This window comes from Buteo buteo, chromosome 5 (assembly GCF_964188355.1).
Source record: "Buteo buteo chromosome 5, bButBut1.hap1.1, whole genome shotgun sequence".
Classification (NCBI taxonomy): Eukaryota; Metazoa; Chordata; class Aves; order Accipitriformes; family Accipitridae; genus Buteo; species Buteo buteo.
Genome location: NC_134175.1, coordinates 49,591,438 through 49,609,785, shown reverse-complemented (window position 1 = coordinate 49,609,785; position 18,348 = coordinate 49,591,438). Strand labels below are relative to the sequence as shown.

At 37.7% G+C, this 18,348-nt stretch overlaps 1 protein-coding gene across 1 annotated transcript in view; it reads right to left on the bottom strand.

Annotated features, from left to right (window-relative positions):
• Nucleotides 1-18,348, bottom strand: part of ARHGAP15 (Rho GTPase activating protein 15) — a 330,235-nt gene that overhangs the window by 98,689 nt on the left and 213,198 nt on the right. The window contains exon 12 of the mRNA XM_075028952.1: nt 7,844-7,921. Coding sequence (XP_074885053.1) covers nt 7,844-7,921 — 78 coding nt within the window. The remainder of the gene's footprint in view (nt 1-7,843; nt 7,922-18,348) is intronic.

The following is an 18,348-nucleotide window of genomic DNA, read 5'->3' as shown; positions in this document are numbered from 1 at the left end:
CTTGATCATACAATACATGCCATAAAATCCATGGTATGTTTGTGGCTGACCACACTAACCTAGTTTACTGCCTCTTCTGCCCCATTCTACTGACTTATTCATCACACCATTGAAAAGAAAAACATAACAATACCATTGGTAAGAGAAATTGTACAGTTTCTAGAGCTACAGACTAGGCAACTAAGACTTACAATTCTGATTATATTTCTCTTTTTTATTTTCCCCCTTCACACTGAAAACAAAATAAGTTACATTGAAAAACATTAATATTCTAGCTCTACCATCCCTTTTTTTGTATATGATACACATTATTTACAAAGTAATTCGAAGCATTGGTTGCAAAAATTAGTATTTCCATCAGGTTTTATCACCTGACTTATATTTACAAATCACTGTTTGGGGTACTGTACTTCCCCCCCTTCCATTCTGGAAAGAGAAGGGTAAGATGTGGAAACCACACCTTCTTTTGAATACAAAAAAAAAATTAAAATTGTATCTTAAAATAGACATTCAGACACAGAGGAAAAAAGGGAAGAACCCACATCAGTAGCATGCACATATTAATTGATTCACCAACTACTGTGGGCTCAATTAAAGTGTTCTGTTGTCAGAGTTTTAAAGCTTGGGAAAAAAAAAATATTAAATTCTTGGCTACAGCTTGGCATATGCAGGTCTTAACCCAGAAACAAGCTGTTTTATAATTATTTCTGAAAATTGCTTCAGTCCATTTTATTTTCTGTGCTTGCCTGGGAAGTGTGAAAAAGAAAGAAAAAACTATTTTTGACTCAAGGCTTTCAAGACATTTTGGTTCTCAGCTAGCAAGTAACCCAGTTTGAGCCTGATATTTCCAACGTGAACTTTGGACCACTCTCACTGGTTTCTCAGCAGGACTGGTTACATGAATAACTGCTGGCAGAAGCGAGGAAGGCTTTGCTGTCTGGGCCATACTTGATCTCACGGAGAACGTCACCAAGGCTGGAGGGTGGCTCTAAGGTTAGAACGTTCACGTGTTTCTACGCGTACTCACGTATGCTTGAAAAATACAATCAATAACCTCCTAAAATGTCTAAAAATGTATGAGGTGGCAGGATACAATGGGAAATCTCACTAATGCACGTGCACAAGAAATTAAGGACCCACAAACAAAAAGGAAAGTGACTGCAGGACAGAACTGATCTCCTTTTTTTTTTTTTTTTTTTTTTTTCCTCTTTTGCCAGAGTTCCTTGGTGCACTTTTAAAATAAAACTGATGAGGATCCTGTTGGACCTTCATGTTTGTAGCTGCTCTCTGGAAGTTGGCAGCTGACAGAGGACCTGCTCTTCTCTGCCCACAGAGCCTTTGTTAACGGCAGGAGCGGAGCTGCTGGTTGCCTTTGAAATGGATATACTGGGTCAATGGAAACACTCCGGTATTTTTGAATGGGGAGGTTTGTTGGCTTGTTGGGTTTGGTTTTTTTTTTTTTCTCCTTTTTTCTTATTTTAAAGAAATAAAGCTGTGAACAGGAGCTGTTTCTCTTTCTTCCCCCCCCCCCCCGCCCCAGTTCCCTCCTCTCTTTTTTTTCTCACCCCTCTTTTTTTCCTTCTAAATGCTTGCTTCAAAACCACCCAGCCCATTTGCGTTGACCTGACGGCTCCGTTTCAAAGGCAGCTTCAGTCTTGTGTCAGCTCCACGGGCTCTGCCCGCCGAGGCAGAGCCAGCCGGGAAACCACTCTGGTTCCTGATAGCCGAGGCTCAGACATATGGTCCCAGCAAGCTCATATAATCAGTAATATTAAAAAAAAAAAAAAATCCCAAGATTTGTTCCTCTTCTCTCATAGTTCATTGATAAAGAACATGTCAGTACAGTTGAAGAATCCTGCTGGTTAAAGGTATCATCCTTAGCTGCTCATATGGTCTGGGCTCTTACTTGTCAATTAGATTAATCCAAGCCATTTTAGAACAATAAATATAAGTACAGATGGAATATAAACATATTGAAGATTACTGTTTTTGACGGCTGTTGTTTATTAAATCAAAAATAATGTTGCAATGAGGATTTGGTTGATATTTTGAATGGAAAGGAAAAGTAAATAGGAATTAAGTATTCCTTAGGAAAGAAAAAAAAAAAAAAAAACCAACAAACAAACAAAAAAACCCCTACCACATCACAACCTCCAAAACAGCCCATGGGTAATAAAAAGGCAATGATTTTACTTAAAATGCCACCTATGAGCTACCTTTAGAGAAGGGATATGGCACCTATAAACTCAAAACACTAGGTATGTTGAAATCCATAAAATTTCCAATTACTGCTTCAGAATTTATTGTGCACATATGGAAAATAATACTTGTAAAAGAGAAAGGGGTTTGTGCCTGGTGCTGTCAATACTGTGAAGGATGGGGTGATTATAAAGCAAATTAACAATACTTTTAAATGTGCATTCACTTATCTTTCCAATTAAATCCTTGTTAAACAACTGCACAGACAGTAATGGTGCTTCTGCAAAGCACTGATCAAGACAGTTTTATTGTAATTTTTACTCTGTAACAATTAATCAAGTAGGCATTTTCTTTATTATTAAATTATTTAGTTAATAAATATTCACAATCAGTTCATGTATTTGTAGTTTAGATTTTACTTTTAATTTTTCTTAAACCGAATTATATCCCAGTATATTCTTATAGAAGAAACAACAGACATATTTTAATTCTTTTTGCCAAAATGGTTTTTGTTAACTCAAGGCAACGTCAGGTTAAGATTAAATTCACCTTTTTCCCCAATGTAGTTACCAATTCACGTATCTTTGGCTGTCCTTTCCCATGTTTTGTAAGAAATGTACCTCTCTGCAATAACATAATATTTAGCCTCTGTAAAAATTAATATTACCCCCCCCCTTCCTCTCCCAGTACATAAGTATAGTAACCAAGCCGTAAAAACACGGTAATTGACCTTTGGACGGTACGTGGTGTTTCGCAGTTAACGCACAAGGTATTCCAAGTGAAATAACGGGATGCAAAGGTCATCTGTACAGCAAATACCAAGCATTTTGCAAACAAAGCATTGGATATAAAGACAATTAGGAACTCTCTTGTATTATGTATGAACCAACACTTACTGAATGAACCAATAAGTATTGAAATTTGTATTTCTATGGTTAGTTTCCCTGAACATATATGCATTAGGATGGAATCCTAGTGTTTCAGCAACGTGTTATGAACCCTTTATAGCTCCATTTTTTTCAGTTAATTTAGTACTCATGAAAATTGCTTGTTTGACAGTTGTAGAAATTGAATGCCTTTCCAGCTCCCCAGCAGATTAGCACAGGAGACATAAAGAAATAAGCTTCTACCTCCTCACCCAGGTATCCCTGGTCTTCAAGCACAGAGGGCAATTGAGAATTACCGGGACAGGCGTGCGCGAGCACGACGGGGAACCCGTACGTAGGGTTTAGCACAAAGAAGGTCCTTACCCCATTATATCACGGTGTGTATCGACATAACAGGTTCGACCAGAGCGGAGAGGGCACCACAGATTCTCACTCTTGCTTATAAACTAACACCTTCATGGATGACAAGTCTTCCCTTCTTTTTTTTTTTTGTTTTTCTCTCTCATGTGCTTTTTGCCTCACTGTTGGCATTTTTTTTAATAAAGTCAGAAGCTTGCTTTTTGAAAAACATCTCCCACCTGTCCCCACTTTCATCTAGTGGTGCCTTAATGGCCCTGAGCAGCCCCACCTGGGGCTCCCCTACCCCTGGCCCACATCAGCCCCCCCACCGGGAGCTTTGGGCCAAAACAATTGATCTTTTCAGTAGCATCCTCATATGTTGGAAGTGCCAGCACACCTGACATGGCTTAACAGACCCATTTACAGTACCTTATCCCTTTTCCTATAGGTGTGAATTAAAAGAATATCCTTATAAATAAGTGTAAGGAGTTTAATTTACTGGGACTTGCTTAAAATCAGCAAAAGTCCCCCAGATTTTTCATAAAATCCATGAAGAATTGCCAAGTACCAAAAATTCTTTTTTTTTCTTTTTTTAAGATTGCAACTATAAAACATAACCAGTAAAATGGAAATCATATGAAGAATGGTTATTTCTGTCTACTGTCTCCAGCTATTGTAGAAACCTTTGCCATAGGTTAACAGCCAGAAATGTTGAATGACTGGTTAGCTTAGTTTCTAAACCCCAAATTCTTTTAGCGCTTGTAGACTAAGAAAAGTACGAATTTCCTGATGTCAGTATTGGTCCAAACAGCTTCTACTGCCTTGATTCAGTGATTTGAAAAACGATGACTTAGAGTTTCGAAAGTGCTGAGAGATGTTATAGCCTGGTCTTCTTATGATCAACTGATCTTTTCAGCTCTTAATGGGAAAATAAATCATAGATAAAAGATAATCCTGTTGCACAGAAGCAAAAAAGGTGTGATATCAATAGACTTTTATAGAAAAAGAAAACTCTGTGAAAGGGATAAAGTAAATAAGGTAGTTTGTTCTGCTGATGCTTGTGTTGGCAAGGTCAAAGCCCTCTTCAGGAGCTGCCTACCTCAAGAAATGAGAATGAAACACAAAGTATATTCAGAGAATTTAAAAAGATACAAGGCATGTTTTTTTTTTATTGTAAACCAGTCTTCCTCCCCAAAAATCGAGGGTCTTTTTAGATTTTTACTGTTCTTATTTCTTCTTTCATGATAAAGCTGTCAACTGTTAGTTTGTTTTCCTTTCATATTCACCAGTTCTCTCTTATTTCATTTTTGATGCTGCAGATGACATTAACGGTATAGGAAAAGGAGCCAAATAAAGCTTTGCTATATTCTAATTAATGATTATTCTAATAAAAAATACTTTGATATGGCAGCCAGCCTAGAGTGTCTTCTATGATCTTTACATTTCGATGTGATACATATTATTTATAGCCTATAAATGTAGGTGTAACACAATGGCAAAGCAAGCAGAAAGAGCCCATTAAGTATTTGGCCTGTATAAGAACTGATTGCACAGTCAATCTCTGCAATGTAAATAGGCTTTTTCAGAACATTTGTTTGCATTTATAATTAAATTAAACTTTAACTAAAATTAAAAAAAAATCTCTGTGGGAGAATCATATATATAAATACTGCTTTCCCACTGTTACAGAACCTACAAAAAAATGAAGATACAGGGATTGAGCTGAGCTGGTCACAGTAATTACCAAGTGAAAGTCATACATGGAGAGAGCATTATTAAACATCATCCCACCGCAGAGCTTTAGAGAACTGGTAAATAAGCAGGGTGGGAGCACATACTAGTTTTCCTAGTAACTTTTGTGACTTCATGAAAAAGTCTGAAACTGCTGCTGTCCTCAGCATCTAATTGACAGGGGACACCTGGAGACCACTATTGCCCTCCCAAGCAGACATTAAATAAATCCTGGTCCCCATATCTCCCCACGATGTTTTTGCAGGTACACCGTGACTCGATGAGCTGTTTTCTGCTTGCACATTCCTACCTAGCACAGAGAAAGGATGTTATTTAAACAATGGAAACAGCGGCCTGCTCTCTTAAAGCCAATCTTTGTGTCTTGTACTTCTTGAATGTTCTGATTTAAAATTACTGGATTATTCTTTGGGGACTGAAACGCTAAACTCTCCCATTTCCCCTCACATTGGTGTCACCCCTGAGGACTGCAAAGTGGCATTAGGGTTTACAAGAGATGAACTTCGGCATTTCTGCATGCATGTACCCAAGGAAAGGCTAAGTACAGACCTGGCTAAATATTTTTATAGCTGAGATTTTAAAGGACATGTAAAGGGGGCTCAGATAGATAATGTCACTTCCCATTGAAAATCTGTTTCGTTATGATGTCAAATGCAGATGTGCCCTAGTTGTATCAGTAAAGACTAAGACATAAGAAACAGTAATTATCACAACTGATAAGATGATAACATAGTTTTCCCAGGGGCACTAGTTTTCTTTGAATTTTCTTTGGTCACTCAGTAGGCAGATTTCTTGCACGTGCCCCAAGTAGCCAGTGTCAGAGTGGCTTTAATGTACTAGGAACTTCACCTATATATATCTATTTTTCACAGTAGTATCAACCAGAAGAAAAAGGTGCCTGGTACCTCTGTGCTGCAAAAAGCCAGCTTAGACTTTTGTCTAGCTTTACAGTATCAGCCCATCTGTTTTAGGTGAAAACTTGAGCAGCAATGTTAACCTCAAGTACGTTAACCTTTGGATGCCACGAGACATGATGGACAGGACCATTATTTTTATGGCACATTTTTTCCTGAGCAAAGATCCTAGGCGGTGAAGAAGGATGGAAAATCCTGATTTTGCCTCTCTGTCTCCAACCAACATACAGTGTATGGTCATTTGAAAGCCAAGGCAGACTACATTACCGACACACAAATACCCAACAACTATAAATCTAAGGGAACCCAAGTCATGAGTCAAAACCATGAGGCTGATGATTTATTCAGTCTCACTGAATTTACTGGCATAAATACTGATTCCTCATAAACCAGAGTTCACCCTCCAGTTTCAGCTGAAGACAAGACTGGTCTGGAGCCGCTGAGGAGGCAGCAAACCTCTACTGCTTCCCTGAAACCTTCTCTAGAGACATCAGTGGAGGCTTGAAGGTGGGAATATTTTTACATCTCTCATTATCTCTCAATTTCATGAGAATTTTTTCAGTCAAAAGTCTTAGTTTATGTATAGTACAAAACTAATTGAAGAAGTCGTTCTCCAACAGCTGTCATCTCCAAGAAACCATGTAAAATACACAATATTTAGCGGTTCTGGCAATAGTCTCTAGGTAACATTAAAAGAGCTAATAAAAAGTAGGAGAAAATGTTGCAGCAGCTTCACATTTATACTTGATTAATTCAAAAGTGTATAAAGTCTTTAATGCAATTTAAGATTTGGGAATCTTCCCTAACTTCTGAGAAGCTTAATTTTATTTTCTCATTAAGTCGTATCAGGAGGTTCACTATCATCGATGATATTTGCTAAGCTATTAAATGTGGGGATATTTAGTCTTTGCCAAGAGTAGTAAACTGTTCAGAGAGGTGAACGTATTTGTCATTTGTCCTAATTAGCTACCAATATCAGCTTCCACACTTGTAACAGTATCTATTGATCAATGTTAGATTCATTTAGGCCACATCTGTGAAGAATCTTCCTTTGTATTTGTGGAAACATGTTCATTATATGTGGAATCTGTGGAAATATGTTCAGTAAATATGTACAGGTTGGTTCTAATTCTGGATCTCAGCTCCCCAAAATATTCATCTTTCCTCTTCTCATTTCCCAGGGTCAAATCTTTGGCTTTTCAAAATCAGTGGTAAATCTTCCACTGACTTTGGCAGAGCCAGTACTCTACTTTCAGTATTTCCTTTTCAATTCTTTTCAGCACCTTTTTCTCTTTTTCTGGTTTCCTTTGGATCCCTGTTCTACTTTTGGTTTTGTTTAACTTTCAACATCCAAACAATCTGCTATTTTTCCTCTTAATCTTTTTTTTTTTTCCTCACTTTGATTCTTTGGTTTCTACATATGCCTTGTTTTTTGCCACCTTATTTTATGTATCCGTTTCCTCCTTTTTTCTTTTTTTGGTTGGGTTTTTTGTTTGTTTGTTTGTTTCTTTGGTTTTTGTTTGTTTGTTTCTTATCTTCTGTTTAACTACTATTTTCCTCTGCTTACTCTGCTGGTTTTCCTCTCTCCTAGCTGACATTTCCCTCTGTGTAATATCTTTCTACCTTCCCTTTTCTCTCTTTTCCAAAACACAGCTCATCATTCTATGCCACTAATGTATAGCAGATTCTGAAATACTGTCATCTGAGACAGTTAAGTACTAAACAAAACATTACCAGGGTGGAGGAATCACTTACCCTGATTGACAACAAATCGTAACTTCTGTATTGTTGCCAGATTGCCGCTAACTCTGTATATTCCATCAACATCTAGACCTGAAAGAGAAACACATATTTCATTTTAGATCATATAAGTATTTTTCTTTGTATGTCTGTCAGGAAGCCAGAAGCGCCCTAACAAGTATGAAGAAGAGCGGTGTAGTGAACGACTGAAAAATAATCCACCTGACAACAACTGAAGTGCCTCCTGCCTGATTAAAACAACAATGAAAAATAAAACTGGTAGATTAACTTAAGTGAATACAAAACACCTAACTATAATTATCTTGTAATTCTGTCAGCAGAATACGGTTCCGCAAGGGTGTTTGAGTGTGACGGGAAAGGAAGAGTGAATTAGCTCTCCTGCTCGTAGAGAAGGGCTGTTGGGATACGCACGATGCTACGCTAGCCCTGCTTAAATGTGGGGAGTTTATATTAATAGTGCTGGGGAAACTCCTCAGTCTGGGGCCTGGGTTTTTCAGACATGAATTTCTGAGGCTGTGACCTTTCTGAAAATAAAGCGGTGAGATGCCCACTCTGAAATCGTGACATGCGTGAGACTACACACAACTACCGTTTCTCTACTATATTCTTCATAGCAGATCAGACAAGTTTGAAGATGAAATTAAATATCCCAAATAGCATATGCCCTGGAGTACATTTCTTCATTAATATAGGCCATTCTTTTCAAGGACAACCTGACAGTCTTGTTTCTCCCTGCATATCTACTCAAGGTTTATCTTCTAGGTGAAACTAGATGTCATACTCCCTTTTGTGACATATTATCTCCTACAGCAAGCGCTGCTGATATGACTGTTTAAAATAGCACTTCCAGCCCCGGTTGCACAGCTGTAGCATTTCAAAGCACATGGGAACTGCTCTCCTTTCCCGGGAGAATTAGCTATTGTGCAACAACGACCGAATCTGCATGCTTAAAATTTGAAAACACTAAAATGTGCATTGTCAATTCATGTTTAAAACGTGCAAGTCCATAAGAAGCTAGGAGAATCAACACAGAACAGGTTTTTTTAAGGCTACTCATCACTTGGAACACAAGTTTTAATTAGCTTTTGGCAAGCAATTTCAGAGAAAGCCATTCTCTGTGAAAATGCTAATTTGTCAAAACCCCCAAATTTTCAGGAAATATTTCCTGACATTGTATCTAGGGGGATTTTTTTTTTTTTTCATTTCAGAGTGGGGAAAAAGGAAAAACTGAAACTATAGGAAAGAGTGAAAACAAGCCCAAAAACCCAGAAATTCAGTTGTAATGACACTTAAATGGGAAGGAGCTGAGGTTCAAGTCCTTATTTCAAAGATACTTGCATCATGCCTTGGCAGATGAGTACCACAGCCAGTGGACTCAACTGCTTGGAGGTATACCTCACTGATCTTGAAACATTTTAAAAGATTTCCTTTTTATGCAGACTGAAACCAAATAAAGTCTTTTGTTTGTTTGCGTGTTTGTTTTCTCTCCCTACAAAATACAGTTCTTATTTTATGCCTGTCCTGCTAGGAACATCCTGATTTGCTTTACAATAAATAACCTGTTTTAAAAATGAATAATAATTCCGTATTTTACACTGGCTATGTCTTTTATTAGACAATTTTCTACCCTGCACCTGTGGGTGTCCTGCAACATAATACTGAGAGTGATGATTCATTTCAGGAAGATCCCCTTTGGTTACAGAGGGATAAAGAAAAAGTTTATTTAAGAGAAATCAAAAAGGATTTGGTAATCAAGAACACTTGGAAGTTGTCCATCTACTGGATATATAACATATGAGCAAATGGAAATTACGAAAATGTTTAAGTAATGCAATTCTATCCTAAATCTGAAGAGTCTCATTCTGGTTTAGTAAGGGCAGAGTGAGAGAGCAAGAGTAATTCCCAGCATAGGAATGTGGGACCCTTGCGGTAAGAGATTAAGAATTGCATCATGTAAATTGAAGTCTAAACCAGAAAGTAAAGAGGAAAAATAAAACAAACAAACAAACAAGCCCCAAAACAGAATGTTAACTTTTGTTTGGATCTAAATCAATTCAGTTCTTAACCTTTTTGGGTATATGGAAGTGAAAGCAATACATGTCACTTTGGGTGAAATAGCTATGTCTCGCATTAATAGCATCAATTTGGAACCTGCATAAATTATCCAGATCAAGTGAAAATGACAAACTATGTTGTAAATTGGTGGATATTACATCTTGCAAAGCGATCTGGAGTATACAAGTGCATTATTATTGTTATAAATTTACTTTGGTCCAGAAATGAGGTCTGATTAGCATTTCATTTGGACACTATACAATATGGCAGAGAGAAAAAAAAATAAAAAAAAAAAATCCAAGAATATCAAGCCAATTACAGTGTTCACGTGCCATCAACTTTCTGCTCCAAGAACTTTGAAAGTTAAGCCAAACCAAACCAATGCAAATTGGTGGATTTGGACATCCTTTTCATGACCACATTATCTTAGCTGGATTGTTAACAACTTATTTTGGAAATCCAATTAGGCGCAAAAGTGAAAGAGAGAGAAAGAGAGAGAGAAATATGTCTTTATAGTTCTAATATCCTGATTCTATGAACAATTTTCAAAGCAAATTCATTTTTAAGGGCACCTCTATCAAGAATAAAAACATCACTGCACTGCTGTCAGTGTTTCTTCACGGCAGGCTATAAATACTTAGGGAACAAGATGAAACAAAAGCCTTGCAGAGTTTCCTATCTGGTGCTGGCATTTAAGTATAGTGGTAAAGAAGGTTTCAGAAAAAATACTCCTTGTAATAAAGTCCAACTGTTCACTATCGGGTGACTTTCTTGTGTTTTGGAGTGGGGTTCATCAGGGAAGAATCACTGGATTTTGCCCTAGAGGAGAACAAATATTTTATTTGCTTTATATCTCAATCTCCAACTCTGTTTCTGTTAATGAGGAACCTGAGAAGAGGATGGACCCACAATTAGAACTGGTAGCCAAAAGCATGATAATGACTTCAGTATTTCTACCCTAAATTTTGTGATGGTATAAGAAATGTAGGAAAAGGATTTATTCAAGAATACATCAGTTTAGCTGCCAAACTATAGGCAAATTTTAACTATTTTCATTTAAAAAATTATACAGATACTCCTGATGAGAAAGTTAAAAGGCAACTGAACTCAGACTTGGTTGAGATTCATGAACAATAATGAACGTTATATTCACTCTGTATAACTGCACAGAAGATGTCAGAAGATGTTAGAACACTTATTTAAGAACATTCCTTGCACTCCTCCTTCTAGCCAAAATGGAAACAACCATGAATGCAGGTCAGTGTCAGCTGCAATAACAGTCTGAGCTGCTGGAATCAGGTATTGCAGAGAAACATAAAAAACACAGGAAAAAAATTAGAGCTTAGGTGATATATTTATGCAAACATACCTTTTAAAATATTAGACTTTGATATTGGTTGAGGTAGCCCTGATGCTTTATGAACTGCCTTGAATGAAATGTTCTCATTAATTCTTTTCTGTTGCATAGAACAAATCCCTCTCCCAAATCACATTGCATTCTGCCTAAGCTTAATCTGTATTTGACAATTTCTTCAAAATTAATATAAAAGGAAACTCTTTATGTGGGGGGAGGGAGGAGGGTGGTGGTATACAGAAATTTCTCTCTCTGTTTTTTAACAAGATTTAGAATTTGAAACATAGCATTTTAAAATGGTACTAGGTAACTTCCTGAGTAGTAACACACAAAACTTTCACAATTAATGTATCCTGAAATAGGTGTGGTCCCCAGGCCTGGTAGGAGTTTTGTAAAAGAAACCATCGTGCTGGATTGAACAACAAAGTGAAGTACAAACTTGAAGAAAGGCATTCTTTAGTTAGTCCTTTCATTTAAAATCAGTTATGTTCAGGGCAAAAATATTGTATTTCAAAGGAGCCTATTATGCCTTCCCATAAACAGAAAGATCATACGTTTTAAAACTAAAGTATCATTATGTAATCAAGCTGTTGTATTATAAACTATTTTGTGGGCTCAGATGCCCAGGGCTATCTTTACAAATATTTAAGAGGTCATTATCAGGGTATGTTCTCCCTAAAACTATAATTCTTTCCTCCTGTTTTCATATGGATCTTACCATAAATATCTGATTTATAAACAATTTTTTAAAAGTTTACTAAGGGCACAAAAGTGAGGCATGAAGTCATTTAAAGAAGCAGAAATGCATGAATGCAGCAAACACACCAATGTCAAGATGATGTGTCTGATGAGAAAACCACCACAAAACAGTGTGCAACAAAAATAAAATTTCACAAAGGGATCAATATTTGTATGCCAGTAGAAGGAAAATTGTGAAGAGTAGCAAAGAGTAAACCTGACACAATAAAATGCGACATTAAAAGTACTGTATCCGGATAGGGTTATAAAAGGTACCTGGAGTATCAGGTGAATGTGGGAGCAAAAAAAAAATGGTTTTGTCTGATGCCACAGAAATCAGAGCTGAAAATGATGAGAACGACGAAACAAATTTGAGTTACACCACAGACAGAAAATGAACATGGAGGCATTAATAGCAAACAGTGGACACATGGATGTAAGATGCGCGGTGCAGAGGTGGCGTGAGCTGAAGACACTTGAACCAGCAAACTTGATCAGCTTGGGTTGAAACGTGCACCAGCTCCTTTTGAACGTAAGACTGTCTGCACTCAGAGTGCTTTTCAGTGTTGCTGACATCTCTCTCCTGCTTTTTGGCGTGGCGTTGGATAGGGTTAGGCATGCCCTAAAACTCCCGGAGCGGGGCGGGAGCCTGGCACCAGGATTTGCTCTACTCTGCTGCAACAAAACTGCTGCTTTGGTCGTCAGAACTACCCACTTCTTGTACTCCTCCCATCAAAGGATCACGTATGTGAGGCTCAAAACAACATCCCAGCTAAGATCTGATATGAAAACAAGTCTCACCCCCACTCCAGACAAGGTACTCGGCACCCATGGAAGTGGGTGCCAGACAAATGTCACGTTAGGTAGTTCTACTGGACAGACAAGGATAAACAGATCTGGGAGTCAAAACAGTCGATGATATTGGAAGTCAAGCTGAAGGACAAAAAGATAATCATTTTGTAAAAAAAAAATCAGTTTTCACTTATTGGTGCTCATGATATACATGTGTCTCTCATTTGCCAATAAGATATAGAGAAATACTTGGAAATGACTAAGGCTGGAAACAACGGCAAAAGAATTATTCTAATACTGTAAAAGCAGTAAGAGGGATGCGCTTGGAGACTGGCTAGACTGACCTCGGTCCCAGACAGTCTACTTAAATAATTAATTCAGGAGTCTATGAACAAATAATTCATAGCAAAATATAATTAATCCCAACCAGCATTGTTTCGTGAAAATCAGGGCCTTATCTAGCAAACTTGTTGCATTTTTTGATAGGATTGCATTTTTGACAGGTCCGGTTGATAAAGGCAATGGTGTTGAAATAGTATGTTTGGCTTTTCATGAGGCTTTTGACTTAGTACCACATGACATTTTGATTAAAGCACTTGCATTTTATGGAATTAACAGGGCATATATTACATGGATTAAAAACTGGCTCAATGACAGACCTCAAAATGTGGTAGTTAATGGGAGATATCAGTTAACAAGGTCATAACTGGCAGAGCGCTCAAGAATGGAGCTCTCAGTCCAGTGCCATCTAATACCTTTATCAAGGATGTGGACAGCGAGAAAAAAAAAAATCTCTGTTGGCAAAGTAAGCAGGTGACACAAAGATCAGGAAGATATTAAACCATGATAAGGACAGGTAAAGCTACAGAAGGTCTGAACTGTTACCTTAAATGATCACAGACTGGTAAAATAAGTTTTTGTACAGAGAAACACTGGGTACATCTAAGGCTCTGCATATAGGTTACAAAGGACTTGAGGTTTATTTTAAATAATTAGCTGAACATGATCTCTCAGTTCAGTGCTATAGCAGAGAGGACTAATGTGATCCCTTGAATTATAGAATGAGGAGTATCAAACAGAAGCAGAGAAGAGATTGCACCTCTTCATGTGCTGCAAATAAGATCTCCAGTAGAGCACTGTACTTGATATCGAAGCAAATAAAATGAGACATAAAATATGTGCTTCGTTGCTTCATATTAGAGAAGATGGAGACATATCCTCTCCATCGATAATTTTCACATGATTTGCAGGTACTGGACGGACTCACGACCAGCACTGCCCAGCTGCCCGACATGTGACAGACAAGCCTGAAATCAAGGTTGCATGAACAAGATTTTCTTTATGCTATTATTAGTAGAAACCCAACACTGCATCAGAATTTAGTAAAGGCAGAGATAGTGGGGGAGAGAAAGGAGAGGAGAAATTGTGCTAGCTCTTAACAAGTTAAGAAATGACTCTACAGGAGGTGTCTGACATGAGGTTTGGTGAATCTCTTTAGGAAATTAGCTAACAAGAAATAATTCTATGTTTGACTGCAATAATATCAAGAAGATGAGGGGCATTCCTACATAAAAAGAGAATCTCATTTTTTCTTGCAGTAATAACTTCAAGATGCAATGAAAGGAGAAAAGCTTGACTAAGATCTTATTGTTTTCAAGACCCTGTAGAAACTGTTTAATGGAAGCAATTACAACACCGAATATGAGCATTACATACTGAGAATAAGTAACAAGTGAATATGACGGATGATATACTTTATTCTGTTTCATATCACTTGATGGTAGAATTTCCACTTAGATATTTATATACAAATAAATAAGAATAGCGACAGTACAAAGCAAGTGCAATTTAAACTAGCACACAGTTCACTGCTATGCAGGGCTGCAGTTTAACGCCTAAATCAAGCTTGCTATGCCTTCGTCTTCTCATCTATTGTGTTGCACTGTCTTTGACATTCAAGAAGTTTATGGTTTAAAAGCCCCAGGAACAAGAAGACTTACTCAGAAGGCTCCCTGTAACAAGAAACAAAACTAAGCTTTGAAGCTGTTTTTTTTGAATGAAACCATCGAACATGCAGCACGTTCACTATAATTTTGCCGTTACCTCCAATATATACTTTTGCCATTCTGATAGTCCCACTTCTTGCAGCTAAACAAAGTGACCTCATTGCTTTCCACTGTATTTTCTTTTAAACATTGGCTGGGATGATTTAGATTCAGGAATGTGGGAAAATGGATTCCCAAGCCACGTCCATCCCCTTTAATTCTGAGCTGTAATTTTTGGCTTGGCTTGAATCACAGTCATCACATTTCAGTCTGAATCTCTCTGTAAAGTGATCTTTCTTAAACATTTCTTTCACTCATCATGGGATCAGAAACAAAGCCGTTCTAGTCTTTCAGCGAAACACTTACAAACGTCTTTTTACAGCGACTCACAAGAGCTGAATATCCTTTAAAAATGTTTGAAAAAGAGGAGGTTTTCATTGCCTGATTGTCCTCTTTGTGAATCTTGTCATCTGTATGCCATGAGCTACAGCTATTTTAATCTGTTTTTGTTTGCAATCCATTTGGTGTCCGCCCAAGAAAATGCAGGTGATTCTAATTAACTTACTGCTGAAGATGTGGAAAAATCTCAATTGTGCTACAGAGAATTATACACTTAAAACCTTCCCTCTATTATTTATAATGGCTTATTAATGAAAATGATTACATGAATACATTTACCACCTGATTCATCTTTGTTCACTTTTTAAATCAACAAGGTTTATGCTAAAGGGGAAAAATCCCTACCAAATGCAGACCTCAAGTACACACATCAGCTAGCTGGTTTAAATGGAATGGCAGTTTAAAAGGAAATAACATTGTCTTACTTTATGCAACACAGTATAATATCTGAAATTACCAAATGTTTGGAAATAGCCGTTCTCTCTCTGTAACACATTAGTATTTAATTTTGTGACTGTTTATTTCTTTTTTGTTTGCTTGTTTGTTTTCTGTTTTAATACCTCCTTCACCACTCCTATTTGCTTTCATTTGCTGCAGTTACTGCTTCTCACGTATGGATTAGCAGGTCCATTCTGATCAATGCTTAATTTATCTGAAATAAAATAAGATTTCTATGGTTCTCTGCTACTTTATCAAGCATACTTTTTTTCCTGCTTGACCAAAAGGTCTTTCAGGAGTATTAGGAATCTTCACAAGCTGAATGGTCCTTCTACCAGCAACTCTCTTTGGATATAATCAGCTTCATGTCTCTAGAGATGTGCAGCTTCCAGTTCTTACCTGTCTGGCGTTGTGGCCGTATGACGCAATGGTGACTGACAGAAGGGAATTTCAGGTAGAGAGAATTGAGTCATTTGTAGGAAAATCAAGAGATGTTGAATACTAGCACTGAGTATTTTCTGCTAGGTACAGCTACCAACATCTACCATTTCTGTTATTCTGTGCCACACAATATATGCTGGGATAGTCTAATTTGAGTGTGATGACAATATGGATAAGACAGTTTATTTTGGGGAGGATGAAAGCCTGAATAAAGGTTATCATTTTAGGAGAAGCTGATGATGGAAAAACTCATCCATTGTGTGACATGATCAGAACAGCTGGGGATGTAGTGTGGGGGGTGGGAGAGGAGAGAGCCAAGGTATTTTGTATGTTCAAGAAATATATACAACATTGCCATTTCTTATATCCCAGCTGTGCCTGTTAACTTCTGGAAACATGTAGAGCTCAGCAATAAAGCATACTTGGCTGGTATTTACTGCAATGTGCGTTGTAAGACATTTTCTGTCACACATTAGTTCTGAAAGAGTTAAGTAACATGAAAAATACAGGCTCAAGATTATATCTGTCATGGATGAAAATACTACATTTATGCTTCATTGTAATCCATTCATTGGTTTATGGACCCCAAGCCCTCCAGGGAGTGTCACAACTCCACATGATACTGCTGAGAGCTGTATTTTGCTTTTGGATTTCTGATTTAGCTGAAAGAAGTTTAAAAACACATGTAGCCTGACAAGTCCCTATTGGCTATACAACTGAGGAGGGTCAAGAGCATAAACTATTCCAGCAAAAGCCAGCTGTAACTTATGCTCACTAAACTGGCTGAAGATCTGCCTGTTACAGACAGTAGCATATGAGAAATTTATGCATTTTGCTAAATCCTCCCACTTTGGTTAAACTGCGCTTCATTTGGGGATCCATCATCACCAACATCATGCCTGTGTTTTTTCGAGCAACATCAGAACACTAAGGGAAATTGCTCTTTGGGGGGTCTAACTCTCCTCTTAGGACTATATAGGACTTTCAGTCAGGTCCGCTGACATCAGTAGGAACTGCGGTTAAAAGCTAAGGGACAGATCCAATTCTCCAAACATCCCTGACTCCCAATGCTGATTTTAAAGAGAATTTAGTACACAGTAGGGACAAATCTTTTCCCATCTTTCACAATAGTGAGAGATTAAATTAGACCTCAGTAATGTCACCTCCCCGTCCTGACTAGTACTGCTGCTTATTGGACTTTTTAACGGTTGGAAGTGGAAGAACTGTACTTTTGGGCACACATAATCTTCAGCCAAGATGGGTAAGGAGTTTGCATTTTCTGGACTGTAGTGCCTTTGCTTGGCAAAGAGATTTATTATTTTTTTTAATGATAGTGACTGGGAGAGGAAATTTAGGATGGAATAGGGATATTTAGGATAAAAACTGAAAGTCACAGGACTGCTTCTACCATCATTCCTTGGCTTTTTAGAGGTAGTTGAGGAGTCCAGATAGGCCCCATACTCTTCTCTATAGCAGATCCACTTTTTTCTTGATAGGCTGAAGCTACGCTCTGTTGAAGCTTAGCTGTCTCAAGGTTATCTATCTCGCTTTCAGGAGTGGGTCCTACCTGTGGGCACTTCCTACGGCTCTTGTGCATTGCTGGGGAGTGGATGCGAACACCTAGTTTAACTGTTACAGTCCAGCAACGGTTAAAGAAATATCAGCGAGGCACTTGATAGTACTTGTTTTGTTGCACAACACAGAAGGCTGGATCTGTTTCTTACAGTCAGAAGTTAGACCAGCTCGGTTCTGGATTTCTAACAGAAGGAATGTGCAGAATCCTGCTCTAAAAATGGAGTTTGGGCTCTCATGTACAGGCTTCGCTTATTCATATCATATTGTAGGCATCTATCTGTGTATTTACGTTTTATCTTTAAGTGGGAGAAAACATTTAAAAATTAGATTCTGCAGTCTAAGGCACGCTATCAGACACCTTTGGGTGTTACAGTCCATGCCTGTGTGGAAAACTCAGAGGGTCTCTTGGAAGATAAGTATACATACGGCTATCTAACACCAGCTTACAGAATTCTTAGCATTGCATATCTGTCTAACATATAAATGTGATAATACAAAGGTGTGTGTGTGTATATGTATATACCTAGAAAACTTTTACTTTAATAAGATCTGCCCCAGTGCACATTGTGCACATTTAAAGACACAATAATGATTAAAATCATGGGATTCCAATGAATGCTCTTACACCTTCTTTTGTGTGATAAACCTCTAGTCTAATAGGT